This window comes from Tachypleus tridentatus, chromosome 9 (genome assembly GCF_004210375.1).
Source record: "Tachypleus tridentatus isolate NWPU-2018 chromosome 9, ASM421037v1, whole genome shotgun sequence".
NCBI lineage: Eukaryota > Metazoa > Arthropoda > Merostomata > Xiphosura > Limulidae > Tachypleus > Tachypleus tridentatus.
Window position 1 is genome coordinate 30,939,450 of NC_134833.1, and position 22,746 is coordinate 30,962,195.

Here is a 22,746-nt window from a genome sequence, read left to right on the forward strand (position 1 = left end):
TAATGATACTGTGGAAGGGTTACTCTTCTAGGTAGATACTGTGGAAGGTAATAATACTGTGGAAGGGTTACTCTTCTAGTAGAGCCAGGTAATAATACTCCAGTGGAAGGGTTACTCTTCTAGTAGAGCTAGGTAATGATACTGTGGAAGGGTTACTCTTCTAGTAGAGCTAGGTAATGATACTGTGGAAGGGTTACTCTTCTAGTAGAGCTAGGTAATGATACTGTGGAAGGGTTACTCTTCTAGTAGAGCTAGGTAATGATACTGTGGAAGGGTTACTCTTCTAGTAGAGCTAGGTAATGATACTGTGGAAGGGTTACTCTTCTAGTAGAACTAGGTAATAATACTGTGGAAGGGTTACTCTTGTAGTAGAACTAGGTAATGATACTGTGGAAGGGTTACTATTGTAGTAGAACTAGGTAATGATACTGTGGAAGGGTTACCTTGTAGTAGAACTGTGGAAGGTAATGATACTGTGGAAGGGTTACTCTTCTAGTAGAGCTAGGTAATAATACTGTGGAAGGGTTACTCTTCTTGTAGAACTAGGTAATGATACTGTGGAAGGGTTACTCTTCTAGTAGAGCTAGGTAATGATACTGTGGAAGGGTTACTCTTCTAGTAGAGCTAGGTAATGATACTGTGGAAGGGTTACTCTTCTAGTGGAACTAGGTAATAATACTGTGGAAGGGTTACTCTTCTAGTAGAGGTAGGTGATGATACTGTGGAAGGGTTACTCTTCTAGTAGAACTAGGTAATGATACTGTGGAAGGTTAACTCTTCTAGTAGAGCTAGGTAATGATACTGTGAAAGGTTACTCTTTTAGTAGAACTAGATAATAATACTGTGGAAGGGTTACTCTTCTAGTAGAGCTAGGTAATGATACTGTGGAAGGGTTACTCTTCTAGTAGAGCTAGGTAATGATACTGTGGAAGGGTTACTCTTCTAGTAGAGCTAGGTAATGATACTGTGGAAGGGTTACTCTTTTAATAGAGCTAGGTAATGATACTGTGGAAGGGTTACTCTTCTAGTAGAACTAGGTAATGATACTGTGGAAGGGTTACTCTTCTAGTAGAACTAGGTAATGATACTGTGGAAGGGTTACCTTCTAGTAGAGCCAGGTTTCTAGTAGAGCCAGGTAATGATACTGTGGAAGGGTTACTCTTCTAGTAGAACCAGGTAATGATACTGTGGAAGGGTTACTCTTCTATGATAGAACTAGGTAATGATACTGTGGAAGGGTTACTCTTCTAGTAGAACTAGGTAATGATACTGTGGAAGGGTTACTCTTCTAGTAGAGCTAGGTAATGATACTGTGGAAGGGTTACTCTTCTAGTAGAACTAGGTAATGATACTGTGGAAGGGTTACTCTTCTAGTAGAGCTAGGTAATAATACTGTGGAAGGGTTACTCTTCTAGTAGAACTAGGTAATGATACTGTGGAAGGGTTACTCTTCTAGTAGAACTAGGTAATAATACTGTGGAAGGGTTACTCTTGTAGTAGAACTAGGTAATGATACTGTGGAAGGGTTACTCTTTTAGTAGAACTAGGTAATGATACTGTGGAAGGGTTACTCTTCTAGTAGAGCTAGGTAATGATACTGTGGAAGGGTTACTCTTCTAGTAGAGCTAGGTAATGATACTGTGGAAGGGTTACTCTTCTAGTGGAACTAGGTAATAATACTGTGGAAGGGTTACTCTTCTAGTAGAGGTAGGTGATGATACTGTGGAAGGGTTACTCTTCTAGTAGAACTAGGTAATGATACTGTGGAAGGTTAACTCTTCTAGTAGAGCTAGGTAATGATACTGTGGAAGGGTTACTCTTCTAGTAGAGCTAGGTAATAATACTGTGGAAGGGTTACTCTTGTAGTAGAACTAGGTAATGATACTGTGGAAGGGTTACTCTTGTAGTAGAACTAGGTAATGATACTGTGGAAGGGTTACTCTTTTAGTAGAACTAGGTAATGATACTGTGGAAGGGTTACTCTTCTAGTAGAGCTAGGTAATAATACTGTGGAAGGGTTACTCTTCTAGTAGAACTAGGTAATGATACTGTGGAAGGGATTTACTCTTCTAGTAGAGATACTGTAGGTAATTGATACTGTGGAAGGGTTACTCTTCTAGTAGAACCAGGTAAGGTAATGATACTGTGGAAGGGTTACTCTTCTAGTAGAGCCAGGTAATGATACTGTGGAACTGTGGAAGGGTTACTCTTCTGGAAGGGTAGAGAACCAGGTAATGGTGGAAGGGTTATAGCAGAAGCCAGGTAATGATACTGTGGAAGGGTTACTCTTCTAGTAGAACCAGGTAATGATACTGTGGAAGGGTTACCTTCTTAGTAGAGCCAGGTAATGATACTGTGGAAGGGTTACTCTTCTAGTAGAGCCTGGAAGGTGGAATAATACTGTGGAAGGGTTACCTTCTAGCAGAGCCAGGTAATAGTACTCTTCTAGTAGAACCAGGTAATGATAGGTGATGATACTGTGGAAGGGTTACTCTTCTAGTGGAAGAACCAGGTAATGATACTGTGGAAGGGTTACTCTTCTAGTAGAGCCAGGTAATGATACTGTGGAAGGGTTACTCTTCTAGTAGAGTAATGATACTGTGGAAGGTAATGATACTGTGTGGAAGGGTTACTCTTCTAGTAGAGCCTAGGTAATAATACTGTGGAAGGGTTACTCTTCTAGTAGAACCAGGTAATGATACTGTGGAAGGGTTACTCTTCTAGTAGAGCCAGGTAATGATACTGTGGAAGGGTTACTCTTCTAGTAGAGCCAGGTAATGATACTGTGGAAGGGTTACTCTTCTAGTAGAACCAGGTAATGATACTGTGGAAGGGTTACTTCTTCTAGTAGAACCAGGTAATGATACTGTGGAAGGGTTACTCTTCTAGTAGAACTAGGTAATGATACTGTGGAAGGGTTACTCTTCTAGTAGAGCTAGGTAATGATACTGTGGAAGGGTTACTCTTCTAGTAGAGCTAGGTAATGATACTGTGGAAGGGTTACTCTTCTAGTAGAACTAGGTAATGATACTGTGGAAGGTTAACTCTTCTAGTAGAGCTAGGTAATGATACTGTGAAAGGTCACTCTTTTAGTAGAACTAGATAATAATACTGTGGAAGGGTTACTCTTCTACTGTGGTAGAGCTAGGTAATGATACTGTGGAAGGGTTACTCTAGTAGAACCAGGTAGTAGAGCTAGGTAATGATACTGTGGATGGGTTACTCTTCTAGTAGAACCAGGTAATGATACTGTGGAAGGGTTACCTTCTAGCAGAACCAGGTAATGATACTGTGGAAGGGTTACTCTTCTAGTAGAGCCAGGTAATGATACTGTGGAAGGGTTACTCTTCTAGTAGAGCCAGGTAATGATACTGTGGAAGGGTTACTCTTCTAGTAGAGCCAGGTAATGATACTGTGGAAGGGTTACCTCTTAAAGCCAGGTAATGATACTGTGGAAGGGTTACCTGGAAGGGTTAGTAGAACCAGGTAAATAATACTGTGGAAGGGTTACTCTTCTAGTAGAACTAGGTAATGATACTGTGGAAGGGTTACTCTTCTAGTAGAACTAGGTAATGATACTGTGGAAGGGTTACTCTTCTAGTAGAGCTAGGTAATGATACTGTGGAAGGGTTACTGTGGAAGGGTTACTCTTCTAGTAGAGCTAGGTAATGATACTGTGGAAGGGTTACTCTTCTAGTAGAGCTAGGTAATGATACTGTGGAAGGGTTACTCTTCTAGTAGAGCTAGGTAATGATACTGTGGAAGGGTTACTCTTCTAGTAGAACTAGGTAATGATACTGTGGAAGGGTTACTCTTCCAGTAGAGCTAGGTAAAATTACTGTGCAAGGGCTCTCTTCAAGGTATACAATAATACCCTTAAGAGGTTATTCTAGTAAAGGTAGTAATAAAACTGTAGAGAGTTACTGTTTAAGTAAATATAGGTAATAATAATGTGGTGGGGTCAGTGTTCCATTGAGATAGGTAATAATACTGTGGAGATTAACTACTGTGGTACATGTATATAGATAACCCTCGTTATTCCGGACATCAATAATCCAGATTATCCACAATCTGAATGATATTTCTTGCACATAAATATGTGCATTGAGAACTGTAATCTACAATCCGTATATTTAGGTTTCAAATCCAAATAGATATTTGTTAAAACAAACCTGTGAATACTTGATACTGTAACCATCACCTCGCCTTGAGAAAGTCGAACAGAGGAAGATCAAAACTAAAACCAAGGTGATAATCACTAACCAGAAAATACCTACACTGGTTTACCACAAATGTTCTGTAACTGACCACACTAGAAACTACAGCGATTTCGAGAGAGTCATCATACTAACTAATGCTACACTGAAGTCACAGTATTACAAAACGAAGACTCGTGGAAATATAAGCATTATTAAAACGTGTTGTTTATTCAATAATGTAATATACGTGAATACGCACTTTTCGTTCTATAAGCAACTCACTGGTGTCAACAAAATCATGATTTACAAGAATATTATGACATAATATGATACTTTGATCATGCAATGTGCATATAATGGCATATACTACAATGACGTAATAAAGTGATAAGTTTAACGTACTAACTATTGTTTTTACCACTTACTTACGTGCTCACCCTTACTAGATTTTGCCCTTTCACATATCGATCAATAATGTATATCACTAATAGTAACTAAAAGTAATTGGCTCAACTATCTGGATGTCCCGATAATTTGGAGAAAAACAACAACAAAAACTACTCCATTGTCAGTGAGTTCAGATTAATAAAGTTTCATTGTATCAATTCTGCGAAAATGGTCAGTGTTCTAGTAAATCAAGACATTTATTTTTGGATTACCCGATAAAAAAAGATAAAACGAGTCTGTTTTATTTTTCTGAGTAACGTTTTTCAAATGAACCACTAAAAGCTCCCGTTACTGATGCTAGGTCAAAATTCAATACCGCTAAACAGTCAGTTGCTTGTTAACTCATTTGGTATCAGCTGTGCTTCTTGTGTTGTTGATAGTTCGTTGAGAATACTAATTCAGAATTTATCGAGCTGAATTGGCAATAATGACTTATACGTTAGTCAGTTAACAAATACTTATATGTATTTCTATAGTGCATACAGATATGTACAGGGTGGCCCGTAAGTCCCTTCTCATCCATATGTTATAATGTTATATTCAATTACGCATATATTATAAAGTTGTTTTTTTTTTTCAGAGAAATATGGTCGATGTAAGTCCATTTACATTTAAAGAGCGTATTGTGCATAATATTATGCAGCGAGAATGAGGGACAGCACACAGATACACTGGATACATAAGATATATGGATGGTTAGGGACTTACGGGCCACCCTGTACAGATGACTTATTATTACTAGAAATATACGATGGTTTGTATTTTAGTGAACGTCCCTGAAGAAGCTGGAAAGTAAAACATTGAGGGTCAAATTAAGCAAGAACATTTTGGTGTTTATAAGGTCATTTATTTCTAATTTTTAACAAAGGATTCTAGTATAATTGACTAGTATAAATGGGTGAAAAATTACCCATTTTGTTTCTCAAATTTCCATGAAAGTTCTAGTCATTATACATGTGCTCACTGCATGGTAATCAACAATCTTTGGAAAAACAACAATATAAACATTTATATTGTCATAACATAGCCTACAACACTATGTTCTGAATTGACAGTGAAGTCCTATGAACGAGACCGGATTAAGGGTTTTATTGGCCCTAGGCTTTTCAATTTATACAGACCCCCTTTGAAACAGAACCTCTACGTGTAATACATTTATACTCATAGCTTGAGGACCCCTAATTAGTGTGAGGTCCTGGGCTTCAGCCCATGCCTTAATTCGAGGTTGCCTTTGAATAAGCTTATTACATACACACACAAAACAAACAATGGTTCATTAAACTCATATTTCCATAATGAAGTAACTATTAACAATTAATATAAAATTTTATCAATATAAGTATTACACAAAATAATTAATTAAATGTCTGAAACAAAGAACAATAAAAAAGTTTGATTTAACAAAAAAATAATTTTAAAAATATTCACAATTTCAAAAATGTTCAGTCACCAAACATTGTTGAGGGTTTTCTTTCAAGTGGTTTATGGTACGAAAATTGTTTTGTTACAAGGTAGCATGCGCCATTATTGATACTGTGGTTGATACCGCCAGGCTCTTTAGCAGATTGACGTATTTCTTATAAAACCAGGCATTTTGTTGAGGTACTTTCAAAGACAACCATGATGGATTACCTTGGTTTGGACAACCTGTCTTGGTGGATACTGTTCTATTGTACTTAAGATTGAGCATGTTCAGTATATTGTGCTTCCATCTTTGTTTTCACTGGAAGTACAAACTTTTGGGGTCTAACTGAATATTTACGGGATCAGTCTATTATACTGGACAGCTGTTCTAAGAATAACCTTCATAGCAGGAATATATATATAAACTATAACACGTACTTAGAGGTCATCACAGTGATTATGCTACATTAATGTAAATTTACAATGTTCCAAAACAAAGATGCGTAGAAGTATCAGCAGTTGTACTCTAAATTCTGTCTTGTAACTCCAGTCACAAATTGCTGTCTCTTTCCTCTAATAATTTCCTTCTCTTAATTTTGTGTTCTAGTCTTGTTAGTCCTTTCTCCTCATTTTCTGTCTCTTTCTTGTTGACCATCTTCTTCTGTTTCATAGACCCACAGTGGCACAGAAGAATGTTTGCAAACTTACAACGCTAGAAACCGCGTTTCGATACCCATGTTTGGCAGTGTAACTTTGTGTTTAACTACAAACAACCACCCGATCATTCTTTTAAACAAATTCTCAATCTTGCTTCGTTCATGTATTATATTTTGATGCTGGACTTTAATTTTATGTTTACAAAAAATATCCCATTCCTGAGGCATATGTTGTAAGGAATTCTAAACTTATGTGTTATTTGGTTTAAAAAAAAAGAAAATAATGCACAATTCAGTCTATTTGTTGATAACGAAAGTGTTTTATCTCACCAACCACAAGATTTACAAGTCAAATATTCTACATAACAAATAACAGGCCTAACTTCATAAATTACACTGAACAAGCACTTGATACCCTTTCTTTCACATATGGTGTTTCTTGTTTTTGTATTATTTAGTTGAAAACACACACTCAAAATACACAGCATTGAATTAACCCACTTACCGACAAAACATCTGCTCTAGTCTATTTGACTTCTTACATCCAGCAAATCACTTCTTAAGCGTTCAAGAAAGTTTTTGTCATTAAGAATACACTCTTCACGTGACCTCAATACTTCCATCTTGCAAAACAACAATTAAACCGTCTAAGTTAAAAACGACACAACATCTAGTATAATTACACTCAGTTTGTGTCTGTTCCGAAAATGAGGACGATCGCTTCATCTCAAAAGATGTTAAAAAAAGACAGGTTTAAATATACTTTAGTTGTACACAAACACATTAAAAGCTTATCAAAGTCTTAAAAAAAGTCTAAAGTTATAAAATAGCGTTACAAGTTTATTTATCGATAACATTAGGTATGTTAAAGTTTAGCTTTAACTAAACTAAAGCAAAACATCTACACCTTAGTGTTAACTTAGCTGTTTATGAAATACAGCTTATTTGTCTAAAAATCAATTATTTAAAGAAGTACTGTTGCAATAAAGATACTATTTTGATCGAAAATGTTTTGTGAGTCTGTTCGTGTGAGTTCAATTATAATATCAAAAGGACTCAGCAGATAGCCCGATGTGACTTTGCTATAAGTAAAAACAACACACACACTTACAGTATCAAAAACTGATGTTCTAGTAAGCCTAATTAAAACCATAGTGAAATATTTCGTTAATCTGAAGTTCGGTAACAATATTATAAACATTTCAGTATTGTTTATAAATATAAGAATTAGTAAACCAAATTATATTAGTACAATAATCTATTAACTGTAGGTATTATCCTTTATTGTAATAAATCAGCTGTGGAAAAGAAAAAAATTAAATATTTCTGCTAATTTTGAATAGTTATTATTTTTCAGCTTTGAATAATGTTTTGTACCTTTACAGAATTAGATATTTAAGAAATCGCATCACACAAAGCAAAACACAACAACAACAACAAACAATCATAATGAAATATATTTTAGTTTTCAAATAAATAATAAGTTCTGACGATATTATACATTTTCAAATGAAATTCTTGGTGTTAATATTAGGTTTACATGCACAAATGGAAGTTGCTATTTTCTAGAACACACATTTTATAATCATCACTTAAATTTACAATTAGTGAGCATTCATAAAGTAAGGCACTGAGAGAGTACACTAATTTTATAGTAAGCAATTACCATCAACCGCGTGAAAGTTTAGTGATGAAGGATTGTCCAACCTGTCTTAAGGATTCATTAAACAACATAACCTTTGTGCCTGATGGTGAACAATCATAGAGAATTTTACCGACTGCCTAACATTTTATGAGCATAGGATTGTAAACCTCGCATCTAGGTAACTAAGAAAACACCGTCTTTTTGACATACGTAAAATGTTTTTCATACATTGATGATTGAACAATCAATCATACACTTGGTTTGGGATAACAGGCAAAATCACTATAAATAATGACTTGTGTGAGGTTCGTATGATTTTTATTTATTATTATTATATTTGGGTTAAACGGTATTGTAAGACAAGCCAAACAGAAAGATATGCGACATCTGTCGAAATCACTTTTTTTAATCTACCGTATTAGTTTGTGTGTTATCTTTGTGAATAATCACTAAATAACAGCACTGAGGAAAGGAGAAATCTTCCAATAATCACCAGTTACTTAGTAGCTTTAAAATTTGTTACAGGAAGATTTTTTATACAGAACATTTCACGATTTTCAAAGAACAAGTTTTTATTAAAGTTCAGTTGTTTCCAGTTGCTCTTGTTGCTGTTTTGACTCCAGATACAAATCATCCATGAAAGGTTTGGAAATTTCTGGTGTGAGATGTATACACGCTGTGTTACTGTTACTATTTTCAAGCTGAAATAAGAAAAACACATTCAAAGATTATTAGAATAGGTAAACATGTGTAACTTTACACACTAATGGTAAACACGTGTAATTTTTTGCACTATCATTTTTCATCTACATTTTGGACCCCCCCCCCCCACATACTTGTTTCAGCATATAAACCCATGTTTAATTTTGTTAATATGATGGAGAAATGTGCAATAAATGGTGAAGTATTAAGATTTCAAAACACTGCAAGCAATAAAAACAAATCAAATTTTTCTATTAAGATTGGCACATTGAATAAAATACTGCCAAGGTAAAAAATGAATTGGCAAATGTATGTACAAAAATGATGTTGAAGATTATTGAACTTTGTTACATATAGATGGCATATTTCTTCCATAATTGAGCAAACTTTGTTGACATTGTGTTATGTTGGCAGCAAAGAATGCATTTTTAAGCTTGTTATTTCAATTCAGAAATGTTCAAAACTTTTTATTTGTTTTAAACCCATGGAGTTTGCAAATAACACTATGTTCAGAAGGTCATCTGGTTGACGTCCTTCTATGATAGTTGCCTTTTTCCTCTGTTGCTCTCTAGAGATAATGCCTGCTTTCCATTCATCCTGCAGAAATACATCAACATCATCCACAATTCCTTTTTATCAGAAATGTTTAAAAAGATGATCAAATTACTGGTACATTTCAGAAAAAAATTGAAGTGAAACAATTTTTGCTATTTTGTAGCATCTGCTACCAGTTTATTAAAATCATAAATTAAAATATTTACCCTTTAAATGCGATTTCAACTACATTTCAGAAGACAATTTATAATTAATACCACATCCATTTTGTTCTGTACAAAATTCTGTAAGAGTTGCTGTTCTAATGTATTTAGCATCTTTAAAACAATCATTATGGTTTCCAGTATCTACACAAGAAGTGCAATAGAAACAGTGAGAAGTATGCTGTGTTTGAGAAATAAAATACTTAAAGAGTTGACTAGGCCTAGCTTATTGGCATTGTTTCTTTATTACATCAAAATTCTGATAAAAATGTATGTTTTGAACATACATCTGACTACAACTGATATTACAGTGCAAATTTTCTTAATAAAATATAATGAATTGGTAAACCCTCATTGTTAAATTTACCACAGAATGTTAGAACTAATAATAATAAATAACTGTTACTTACACTTGTATTTTGCAGTAGCTTTAGTAAGTTTTCAGCCCATACAACCAATTTGCATGTAAGCTTTCTTTGTGGTTCTTTCATGACCCTGTCTTGCTTGTCTTCCAGTGTTGCTAGGACAAGATTCAAACCATGGTACATTGACCTGAAACAACCAACAAATGTACACTTGTACAGCTGAGACCAAAGAACATTTACAAAAGGGCTAGCAAGACACATTTTGGACAAAGGCAGTCTTCTGTTTAAAAGATGCAGTTATCAAACAGTATGCCACATAAAATTATTGAAAGAAGCACTTTGATAGCTGAACTAATATTCCAACTTTTACCATCAGGTAAACAGAATATTATCAGTTCACCAGTTATCATAGTATATTGTTTTCTTCCTACTTTTATTAGATAGTAGCATTATATAGAACAGCCCTTACATACCCATGGTCATGCATATTTCTGACTGTCTGGTGTGAGTAACGAGGTTTCTAATTGGGAAGTTTTAAGATATTTAAAATATTTAATATTTCTTTGTACAAGTGAAATTTTTAATCACACTTTAAAATAAGTTTTTCCTAACTGTATGTGAATCTTACCTATTATGGGGTATTATACTAATTAATGTAGGTTTATATGGAATATCCTTCTGGTTAATGTTGGATTATATGAGATATCCTATCAGTTAATGGGGATTTCTATGAGATATCCTATCAGTTAATGTAGGTTTTTATGTTATATCGTTTTGGTTAATGTGGATTTCTATGGGATATTTTACTAGCTAATATGGATTTGCTCTTTTCTTTTTTTTTAAACAAAATTATTTTTTTCAGATTAAAAACATAAAATGTTTATAACTTCCCAGTTTGCCCTAACAAAAGAAGTATTATAAAAACTATTTCTATTGTTATTTCAGCTATTGTGTTATTTTCCATTCACTAACAATAAGCTAGCACTAAATGTATAAATATTTAAAGAACAGTTACATCAGACTTACAATATTTCCTTACAACCAAAAGCTGGATACTTCTTAAAAGTAACACTTTTTCCCTCTTATTTTCACATCTATAGTCTTTGAATGTTTTCATAACCATAAAGAGTAACTGTAAGATTTTCTATAGGGTTTTGCTTTATCCTAACAAAGATAGGTTAAATGTTGAAAACTAAAACTTTCAAAACTCTTGGGAGTACAACGTCAAATCTTATTATTGAGAAAAAATTACAACAATTTAATTTTCATCTAGCAAAATAATTTTATCTTGTATAATTATTGAATTTTGTGAAGATATGAAATGTTCTAAGATAAATTAATCTTTAGACTAATATTTAATTAAGGAACAGTTGAATATCAGTGTCTTTATGTTAATGAATAATTGTCTCAGTGTGTTGTTAAGACACTTGTAAGTCTTCTGCAGTAGTAAACATATGAGAAACTGTTGTCCATATTGTAACGTTATGAGAGAAAGTGGCTCTTAATTATCCTTTTACAATTGAAAGGCCCACCAGTGAAACGGTGGTATGTCTCAGGACATACAATGCTAGAAACCAGACTTTGATACCTGTGGTGGGCAGAATCCAAATAGTCCATTGTGTAGTTTTGTACTTGTATTAAAAACAAACAAACAATTAACAATTAAAAGTCCATAAGGAAACGATTTACTTTCTAACACAAACTGTTCTTTGATACTGTGCCTTCTGGGATAAAGGAAATATATTACAAGTTTTCTTTTCAAATTGCACATGTTTTATATATTTTTAGAATATAGAATTGTTAGTTTGTAGTGATACAATAAACAATAACAAAAATTTCCAAACCTAAAACTAGAACTTGCATTTACTTAAATTTCAAATAACACAGTTTATGAATAGTCAATTAAAAATTTGAGTCCTACCTTACAACTGTTTAATAAAAGCTATTGTAAATAATTTTGAAAATAAAAAAAATATTTGTTAGTTCTTCAGAAAAAAACAGGTTGAATAGTTTAAACATTGAAACTTTCAACCTTAAGTAATCAGAAATTAGCATATTAGACTGGGGATTTGAAGCCCTTGAGTCCTAGATGTTATGTTACTGAACACACTAAATATATTCAGCTGTAGGTGCGTTATAAGAGTGACAGTCAGTCTCACTATTTAGGTGAGAAAACCACATCAGGAAGTGGATTATGCTTCCTTCTTCCTAGTCCACAGCTCAAAATTAACGATTGTTATGCCTAAATTCAACCCACTGTGTACATTATACATTAGGTGTTATTTAGGTGAACAGCAAAATACTTTCAAGCAAACAGTTCTCACCCTTATAACTTATTTTCTCTCTTACAATACCTAACAACACCAGTGAGTTAGTAGATTCACACATCTCTGTTACTTCATCTTGGAGCCTGGCATGGCCAGGTGGTTAAGGTGCTAGACTCATGACCTGAGGGTCACGGGTTTGAATCCTTTCTGCATCAAACATGCTCTCCCTTTTAGCTGTGGAGGCATTATACTGTTACAGTCAATTCTACTATTCATTGGTAAAAGAGTAGCCCAAGAGTTGGCAGTGGGTGGTGATGACTAGCTGCCTTCCTTCTAGTCTTACACTGCTAAATGAGGGATGGCTAATGCAGATAGCCTTTGTGTAGCTTTGCTCGAAATTGAAAAACAGACATCTTGGGGAATTCAACTTAACTATGTTTCTTTAACAACTTTAATAATTTAGTTCATAGTCAGTAGTAGACTGTAATTCACACATTATGACCATATAATAACGCTGTATTTTAGTTTTTGGTATTCTCAACCAGAACGATACCTTATGCAGTAAAACGGTCAGGTTGGAAACCTAAAGGTTAAGGCATACCCATCCATATTTCAAACCTGCTGACCAGAGAGTCAGTAACCAGTCAGCAGTACCCACAACCTGTTGGTTACTTTTAATAAAATACCGAGATCGCCCTTCACTTTTGTTATGCACCTGTAGCTGATAGTGAGAAGTGGGTATGCGTTAAGAGGCATGTCACGGGCTCGAACCTTAGATTTTCTGCCAATCACCACGACAGGTCTGATAGAAGTGGCAGGCACCTTATGGTAATATTATTTAAAAGGTTTACGTTTTATAACTCGTTGAACCGATGTAAAGAAATTGCAATCAAACTTTAATGCGCTTTTAATAAGAACAAATCAGTATCAAGGAACGGTTTATATTAAATGTACAGAATGTTTACATTATTGAATAAAGTTTTTTTGTTTTAACACAACTGATGTTGTTTTCAGCTTTTACCATTTGTATTCACGTGTCTAGACCATAACTGTAATTTGTTATTAAGTTCAAATGTCGACATTTACAAGGTGTCCCCTTCCCCAGTGGCACAGCAGTATGTCTTTCGACTCGCACCGCTAGAAACCGGGTTTCGTTACCCGTGGCGGACAGAGCACAGATAACCCCCATTATTAAGCTTTGTGCTTTATTTAAAACAAAGAAAATAAAAATGTACAAGGTGTCCGAAAAGTTTAGAGTCATTGGTGTTTCAACAAATGTTTCAACATTTGCCCCACCTGCTGTATTTGTAATTCGAGACAAGTTTGGATTAACAACAAGATTAATTTGACAAAGTTCTATTTTGACAGCTCTGTAATTGGTCACATATCTTAAATTAAGAAAATCAACCAATCATCTACGATTACATTTTTTTCGGAACTGCAGTATTGCCGCCATCTAGTGGCGTGACATACACACCATGATATCTTGCTCTTTTCCTCTGAGGATTTTGTCGTTTCACATTCCTTAACGTTCATCAAAAGCTGCAAGAGCCGGTTTTCATTCTCTCTCAATACGGCGAGCCTTCTTACTAAATCCAAGTCGGAAATATCCTCGTAAACGTTGTCGTCTTCTACATGTAAGTGTTAAACAACACATTAATTGTAACCTTCAAAATAACATTATTCAAGTTATAACGCTGTACACATACAATGTTTAAAGCTGCTTTATCCGATTCGCTAAGATATTTTTTAAAAAATCGATAGTTTTATTTAACATTAATTTCACATAATCTGGTGTAAGTTTAGTGTTTATTTAGTTGCTGTTACGTAGAAAAACACAAAAACTACACAATGGACTATCTGTGCTGTGCCCACCACGGGTATCGAAACCCAGTTTTTAGCGTTATAAGTCCATAGATTTACCGCTCTACCACTAGGAGAGTATAATGTCATTTTAAATGTCATCTTAAAATTTAAAATTTAAGCTAATCTAACTCTACTATTATACAATACTAATTTATAATGATATGTTATGAACATTTTTTATGTTACGTTAACTTTAGTTTGTTTTGTGCTAATCTAGTAGCTAATTGCGATACCGGGTTTCTTGTTGGTATTTTGTGGATGATTGTACCACGTACCATCTTACATATGTTAGTTTTTTGTTATGTTGAATGGGTCCACCGCTACAATTAGACCCCATATTGAAAATTTTCAGTTCTTCAAGTTTACAGAGGTTTCTTTAAAGTTACACAAAATTGTAATGTATTGTATAACATCAACTGTATCCTGTAATTAGTCGCCTGTGATACCAGAAGATTATGTGTTGTAAATATTTAGTAGAAAACTTATATGACTTGATGAGTTTTAGCGTGCCCTTCGATGGCCCATCGGTGAATTTGAAAGTTTAAAGCGTTAAAAATGGGTTGAAACCCGCAGGGAGCAAAGCACAGATGGTTCATTGTGTTAGGTTGTTTACAAAAACAATTTCTTAGTCTGGGTTCGAAACGTTCTGTACTTTGGTAAAAATAAATATATGTTTATAAGAAACTAAAAATTAAAACCCTGACACTTTTTTCTTAAAAGAGAGCAAACTATAAAGGAAGCTCAACATACAAATTTCGATTACAAATAATAAAACGTACAAAATAAAAAAAAACAGTTTAAAACTTTGAAACAGAATAACTTCAAAATAAGATTTTTATGGCAAAAAACATGTGGATTCAAAAACAGTAAAAAAAAACGCACACAGGAAACAATACCGATACGTTATCAGTACTGTTTAGTTTGAATAATTCTGCGATTGGTATTAGTATTCCCAAAAGGTGTGACCTAAATTTGAGGATCCGACATGGCCAGGTGGTTAAAGCGCTTGTCTCGTAATTTTAGGGTCGTGGGTTTGAATCCCCGTCAACCAAATGTTCTCGTTGTTACAGCCGTGGAGGCGTTATAAATTTAGGTCAATCCCACTATACATTAGTGAAAGAGTAGCCCAAGAGTTGGCGGTGGATAGTAATGACTAGCTGCCTTCCCTCTAGTCTTGTACTGTTAACTTAGGGATGGCTAGTGCAGACAACCTTCGTGTAGCTTTGCACGAAATTCAAACCAAACCTGAATCTGGTGTATTACCTTTTACACAGACGCAAAAACGTAGTACACGTTAAGCCTAACGAAATTGAGTTTTATTTTTAATAATATTGCGAAATTTGTAATTCTTAGGTAATCATACTAGATATATCATCCAGTATGAGGAAATGTTACGCATTACTGTGTGCGTAACTAAAAGGTACTAATTCTAACTGGATAGGGACATGAGAATCTCGGTAATCCTTCACTAGTCGTCACCACCCATTGCCAACTTTTAAACTACTCTTTTACCAATGAATAGTGGAATTGACCGTACTTTATAACACCCCCATGGCTGAAAAGGCGAGCATATTTGATGTGACGGGGATTCGAACCCGCGACCCTCAGATTGTGAGTCGAGCGCCCTAACCGCCTGGCCATGCCGGGCCCGTTAGGTATCATAATTCCTTTAGACAACACCATTATGAGAGTTTTATAAAAAGGAATATTTGGCGTATACAGCCCCAGAGCTTTAAACAACAAAACATCAACAAGCCCAGACACTCACAGTCTAGTCATGAATAGGTAACCCGCTAATACTGATGGACAGTTGTCAAATCGTTGCAGCTAAAAGTTTGGTTTATTTTGAATTTCCCGCAGAGCTGCTTCAGAGCTATCTACACTGATTGTTCCGAGTTTAGCAGTGATAGACTAGTAGGAAGTCTAGCAGTCACCTCCTTTCACAGCCAACTCTTAGACTAACTACTCTTTTAAGTTTGATAGCTTGAATAACCTGTTGCTACATCACCATTAATAAAGCTTATATTAAATTTTATTCGATCAAGATGTGCTATATTTATAATTTCGTTCTGAATGAAAGTATGTTTGGTCTCTCACAATTAATTGGAACTTTAACATATTTACTTGCATAATAAATACACTTTTTTATCATCGATGTTACTTGCAACCTGTTGTTTTTGTAATATGCAACCAGACTACAGATTTATCATTACCAAAGAAACACTTTCGTGGAATATCCTTTAAGTACGCAACGTCATTGTTTTTTTTTTGTTGTTGTTTGGTTTTCTTAGAACGAATATCAGTATACTTCTGATTCAGTACAGGCCAAACTCTTAGGCTTTTAAAGAATTATTCGCCTAAGTTTGCACTATATTTGGATCACTTTTAAAAACCTTGGATAGTTTCCAATGTCAGAGACTTGCACAGTTTAGTAATCTCCACAACAGTGTCATTTTGGAACAGTTTTATGACAATGAAACCAAGCATTCAGATGACTGTTACTTATGCATTTTTCACTGTGCACATTTAAAGTTTGCATTATACCTACAATATGCTGGCTTACTACGTGTTTTTTTACTCCACTACTTAACCAAAAATATTTGAAAATGTGTAGCATTAGTATGAAACATTGGTCAAGAAAACAGACAAGTTCCTTAGTCCGAGTTACCTATTGAGCTGGGTTATTTTCCTAGGGTATTACGTGTGCTTTCTTGTGGAAGAGATTATTGTGAAACAGAGCAAACTGAATAGGTAGGTCAAGAGATATCTAAAGATTACAACTTGTTTTATATTGTGATGGAAATGGTAAACAGTAACATGGGTAGCACAAACGCGATGGGAAATAGTAGCATTATTTTTCTTTGTACATAATGCTACATTTTCTCAGTCTGGGATGGATTTTCACCAACTTTTAACTGATATTTTTAGAGCTTTTAAACCTCCATTAAGAGCTCTCCTTTAGCACACTCGTCTTATTTGATTGTTTTTCATAAATAAGTACTTTCACGTTGCTCCACAATGTGACCACTCTCTTCCACAACAAGGCCCGGCATGGCCAAGCGTGTTAAGGCGTGCGACTCGTAGTCTGAGGGTCGCGGGTTCGCATCCCCGTCGCACCAAACATGCTCGCTCTCCCAGCTGTGGGGCGTTATAATGTGACGGTCAATCCCACTATTCGTTGGTAAAAGAGTAGCCCAAGAGTTGGCGGTGGGTGGTGATGACTAGCTGCCTTCCCTCTAGTCTTACACTACTAAATTAGGGACGGCTAGCACAGATAGCCCTCAAGTAGCTTTGTACGAAATTAAAAAAAACAAAACAAAACTTTTCCACAACACGATCAAAGTCAAAGAATAAAGGTTAACTCTCATAAAACATTTCGTGTTTTAAGCTTCTGTTATTCTGTGGATCCTACCGTAATACTCTTAAGAGAGATCAGTGCAAACGAAATAAAAACCGAAAACAGAAACAATATAATAAGATATTATTTATACTTTTCCACATTTGTTTGTTTGTTTTTTTAATTTCGGGAAAAGATACTCGAAGGCTATCTGCGCTAGCCGTCCCAAATTTAGCAGTGTAAGACTAGAGGGAAGGCAACTAGTCATCACCACCCACCGCCAACCTTTGGGCTACTCTTTTACCAACGAATGGTGGGATTGACTGTAACATTATAACGCCCCCACAGCTGAAAGGGCGAGCATGTTTGATGTGACGCTTTTCCACATTGCAAAATGTATTTACATATTTGATAGGTTAAAATAAAAAGAAAACTAATTTTGCTGACTTCTATCTTTTTTGTATGTTTTGTTTCACTGAGTTACAGAAAAACAAACACATAGGTACTAGATAAAATTCATATAACCTAGTTAAGTAGTCTAAATGACAGTTTAGACAGCTACATACCAAACCTACTGTTATCGTAGGGTCCACAAAACGGCACATCCTGAAACAAGAAAACTACGTGTAAATATTGTAATGTTATGAAACATCAGGAGAAACGTAATGGAATGTATTATGTGGTTTAATAGATGTTAAAATACTTCTAACAGTCGCAGCTGCTGTGTTTCTAAATTCTTTAAAAATATTCAACAATCATCCACATGGAAAAGTGTTAAATCTATTTCAAACATTAAAAACAAGTAAAATCAACAAAAACACATTGAAAAACAATTTTAGTCTGCTTACAAATTATCAAACTTAAGAAAACTTATTTAGCAATAGTTTTTGTTCTTCCTTTAAATGACAAGCCAATCAGTCAGAGAAGTTTTATTTATCGTTATCTAGTTTGTGATAACGTTTTTTTTTTTTTAATTCGAATAATTTATCTCCTGGTGGGACAGCGGTAAATCTACGGACTTACAGCGTCAAAATCCAAGGTCCTATTCCTTGTAGTAGACACAGCAGATAGTCCAATGTAGCTTTGCGCTAAAACAAACAAGCGAATATCCTAGTACTTGCTATCGCACTATAATTGAGTTACAATAGATTAAATGTATCTTATGAAAAAATGTGTCAGTCGCTCTCTGTAACAGGTGACCAATGAAAACCACAGAAGTGATTTGACGAAATCACAACATTTAATATCAGTTTTTAGTCTGCAAAATGGAAGTCGACTGATCTGTTCAGTTTATAGAAATATGGGTTTGATTTCTAAGATAGTTAATTGTCCGGACAATGGCTGTCAAATCTAAATTAAACAACTTTCATACGTTTACCAGTAGGTTACAGGAAGATGAAAATTCACGTTTGTTTGGTCGTTGTTTCGCCCACAATGCGTTTAAGCTATTTGTTCCAGTTTGATGTATTTGCACATTGAACGCACTCAGGCGTTAATACGGTGATCATAGTCGTATCGTAAAAACTAACTTATTCATGTTAGCACTTGTTCTGCGACTCACGTAACTGACGCAATATATAGCGTTCGTACATGGTAGGAAATACAGTTTTTAATGTAACAGTGCTGTCACCTTCGATAGTTCGCGCTTAAGTGTGCCTTTTTCCCGAACGTTTAACTTGTTTCCATGAGCACAGAAGCAGATGCGTATCGATATAAAAGCAAACGGAATTTGTGTGAATAAATAGTAAGTTACATTTGGTAGTTAACAAATACAACAGTTATATTTTTGCTGCATTTGTCAATTTATAATTTAACAATGAGATACGTATGAGGTAACCTAAACACTTCATTTTATAAGTTAAAATATTATTTACTTTTAAAAATAAGTGTTTGTCCTTCTCTTCAAACTCGACAAAATTTATACAAGGAAATAACAACAATACAAGTACTGGTTGCAGAGAAACTGGGCAAAACAATCGCTTGTTTTCTCGCACGTATCATTAACGTCAACTTTCGGTTTACTTACATTTTTGTTGTAAGAGTCTTGCTTGAATCGCTGATTCCTAGATCTATCGGAAAAATTTAAATTAAGTTAGAAGAGAGATAATTTATTTGAAATTATATGTTTCGTGAGTTTAGTGTCAAAAAATGAAAATAACTGTTCAAAATACGTAGGACTACAAACATTTAATAAAACCCATGCAAAATATAAAAAAACAAACCTTATAACCAATAACCTTCGGAAGGTGTTGTTGTTAGTTTTGTTCCTTAGGAATGGACCAAAACACAAATAAAATATGAGAAACTTCTCAAATGATATTAAATAACGTTACAAACAGCAGCTGTTTTATGATTGATACATCTTGTCGGTGTGGAATTGTACACTTCGAATTTTTGACGGGATGTGTGCCACTAATTTCCGGAGTAAGAAACGAACGAAGCAGGATGCGAGTTATTTCTCACATTCCACCACCGTGTGGGTCATACTTTGTTTGATTCGCTCTTTTCAAGTCTACTGCAGTGAAAGTAGCGAATCAAAGAATAGACTAGGATTCTACGTCATCTTTTCTTCACCGATATTCACGTTTTGGTGACGAAACGAAATTGAACAAAATGTCAGTTGATATGGTGTTTGGTGGAAAGTTACACTAAGGGCTGTCCTTGCTCTGTTGACATCGGGGAATAAAATCCTAACTAACTGACAGGTTTGACAATGTTCTTTACTACAGATGTTGAAACGATCATTTCGTGGCGGCGGATGTAATTAACTCTCGGCTGTGGTCAAAATGATTTTTAAAAAATCGTCTTCCCCTGAAACAAAATATTTATTTAAAAATATCACTAAATTTCAGTTAATGTGCAAAACGTGTTTAGTTTTGGATAAATGGTAAATGAAATAAGAACTTGTAGAACTACTTAGTGTTAGGGTGTTTAGAGAAACCTGTTAATTTTTTTCATCTGTCAATTCAGGTTGCCCTGGGTGTTGGCAACGGTATGTTTACGGATTTACAACGTTAAAATCCGAGGATCGATTTTCCGCTGTGGACATAGCAGATAGTCTAATGTGGCTTTGCTCTAAACACAAACGGGTCATTCCATTATCAAATCATCCAGGGGGCTGCGGGTGACCCCCACAGAATGCCTTGAAAAAATTCACATGTGCTCATCTACTCATATAATGAAAACTTGCCAAAGATTAGATCAATATCTCTAATAGTTTCTGATTTACAGCCATGTAAAATTTAGTTAATTTTTTTATTTTTGATGAATTCGTTTTCAGGCAACTTTGACTCCTTAAAGCTGCAAGAGTAATGGTGGTAGAAGGCTGAAATGTGCTACACTGACTGAATTAATCTCACAAAATTCAAAAATGGTCTCAAACCAAGTTTATCTCTCTTAGGATTTTCATAGTGAGGCTCTAAAATCACATGAAAACCCAAAATCGTAAAAACATTGGTTTATTTAATAAGCCATAGCTCTAAGACTTAATACAATACAAAGCTGAATATTGTTTTCTAATTTCCTATAACATATCAGTTGAAAAATCAGCAATTGTTGTAATTAAAAGTCTGTTAGATCTCCTGTAAAAAATTTTAGTTGCGTGCAACTTTCTATGATTTAGCTAAAAAATAGCCCTACTTCAGGCCACAGTTTGACCATGTCACCAGTTATTCAGCCTTTTCAGATTTTTACCGTATATTCTTACATCTCTGAATATGATCTACAAAAAACAAATCAGGATGGTGTTCAACCTACTTTCTGAGTTATAATTTTTTAAAGTATCCTCTGACCATACGTTGTTTACTTGAAAAACAAAACTTTAATTCAGGTGTGTTACTGTGTGCAAATATATCTATACAATTGTGAAATAATTTATGAATCCCATTGAAATATTCTAATCAGCCTTTACCATATATTCTTACATCTCTGAAGATGATCTTCAAAAAAATCAAGTTTGTGAAAAATAATAAATTATCACATTTTAAGTGTCTCTGATATGTACCATTGGACAAAGGACCACATTCAGGGCATTCACTTCTTTCTTGTAAATCAGGAATCAGTCCTGCAGAATTGTGTAAAGTTTGATCTACTTGAGTGCTATGAAAAACACAAAACTGTGTCAGGTATTAGGTCACATCATAGCTTTATTCTACCAACACATTCTATATGAGAAGGCTATCAGATGATGATGTGTACACAGTTGTAACTGTTGGTAGTAACAGTGAAAGTGATGCTGCAGCAGCTCAAATAGGGTCTAATGATAGCAATGACAATTATCAGCCAGGGAAATATGTGGCATGCATATACAATCATGAATGGTATGTGTGAAACATAAAAGATAGATCAGATGAACATTCTGATGTATTGGTGTCATTTATGAAGAAATCGAGAAACAAACTGTTCTCATGGCCTGCAAGGTCACGTAAAGATGAAAGCTGCATTCCTTTCCAACATATTCTTTGTCTGATAAGTGCACCTACCGTGCAAGGCGTTGTGCTTGCCACTATGTTCTAAGTCAAAGTGATCTTAACATAATCAAACTCGAATTTCAGAAATTTATTCAAGCTGTCTGAACAAAGCAATGTTTATTTGATGTTGTTAAGGCTAATTTATCACCAAAGCAGTTTTTGAAACATTTCATTGTCACGATTATTGCAGTTTGGTGTGACTATAATCTTTCTCAGTTATCCCCTATTGTAGCATTGTGATTTTTGTGTCTGATTTACCCCTTTGTATTTATTATATTATGAATCTTAAACTCAGCCATATCTATATAACTGTAATGCATACACAATATATTTGCATTGCCATGTGATCTAACTAGTTATGCCAATAAACTTGTTCAGAAATGAATGAATTCTTGTTTCTTACAACTTCATTATTGAACATTGTGAAAGGCTGGTTAGAATATTTCAGTGGGATTTATAAAATTCTGACAGGTATTTTTCAAAATTGTATGGATATATTTGCACACAGTAACACACCTGAACTGAATTTGTTTTAAAATAAAAAACGTATGGTCAGAGGATACTTTAAAAAATTATAACTCAGAAAGTAGGTTGAACACCATCTTGATTTTTTTTGTAGATCATATTCAGC

At 34.6% G+C, this 22,746-nt stretch overlaps 2 protein-coding genes across 4 annotated transcripts in view; both read right to left on the minus strand.

Annotated features, from left to right (window-relative positions):
* LOC143224973 (uncharacterized) overlaps positions 1-4,440 on the minus strand; it is a 73,467-nt gene extending 69,027 nt beyond the window's left edge. Inside the window, exon 1 of the transcript XR_013013552.1 lies at positions 4,173-4,440. The gene's annotated coding sequence lies outside the window, so the exon portion shown is untranslated. The remainder of the gene's footprint in view (positions 1-4,172) is intronic.
* Positions 4,441-7,006: 2,566 nt separating this feature from the next.
* T48 (FU domain-containing protein T48) overlaps positions 7,007-22,746 on the minus strand; it is a 161,629-nt gene continuing 145,889 nt past the window's right edge. The window contains exons 5-9 of one of the 3 annotated variants that reach the window (XM_076453547.1): positions 19,673-19,715; positions 18,213-18,252; positions 13,921-14,074; positions 10,222-10,363; positions 7,007-9,052 (exon numbers count right to left, since the gene is read on the minus strand). In XM_076453547.1, the coding sequence (XP_076309662.1) occupies positions 8,927-9,052; positions 10,222-10,363; positions 13,921-14,074; positions 18,213-18,252; positions 19,673-19,715 (505 nt within the window). In that variant the 3' untranslated portion in view covers positions 7,007-8,926. Of the gene's footprint in view, positions 9,053-9,109; positions 9,651-10,221; positions 10,364-13,920; positions 14,075-18,212; positions 18,253-19,672; positions 19,716-22,746 lie in introns of those variants that run through there. The other 2 variants (XM_076453546.1, XM_076453545.1) reach the window with 2 other exon arrangements.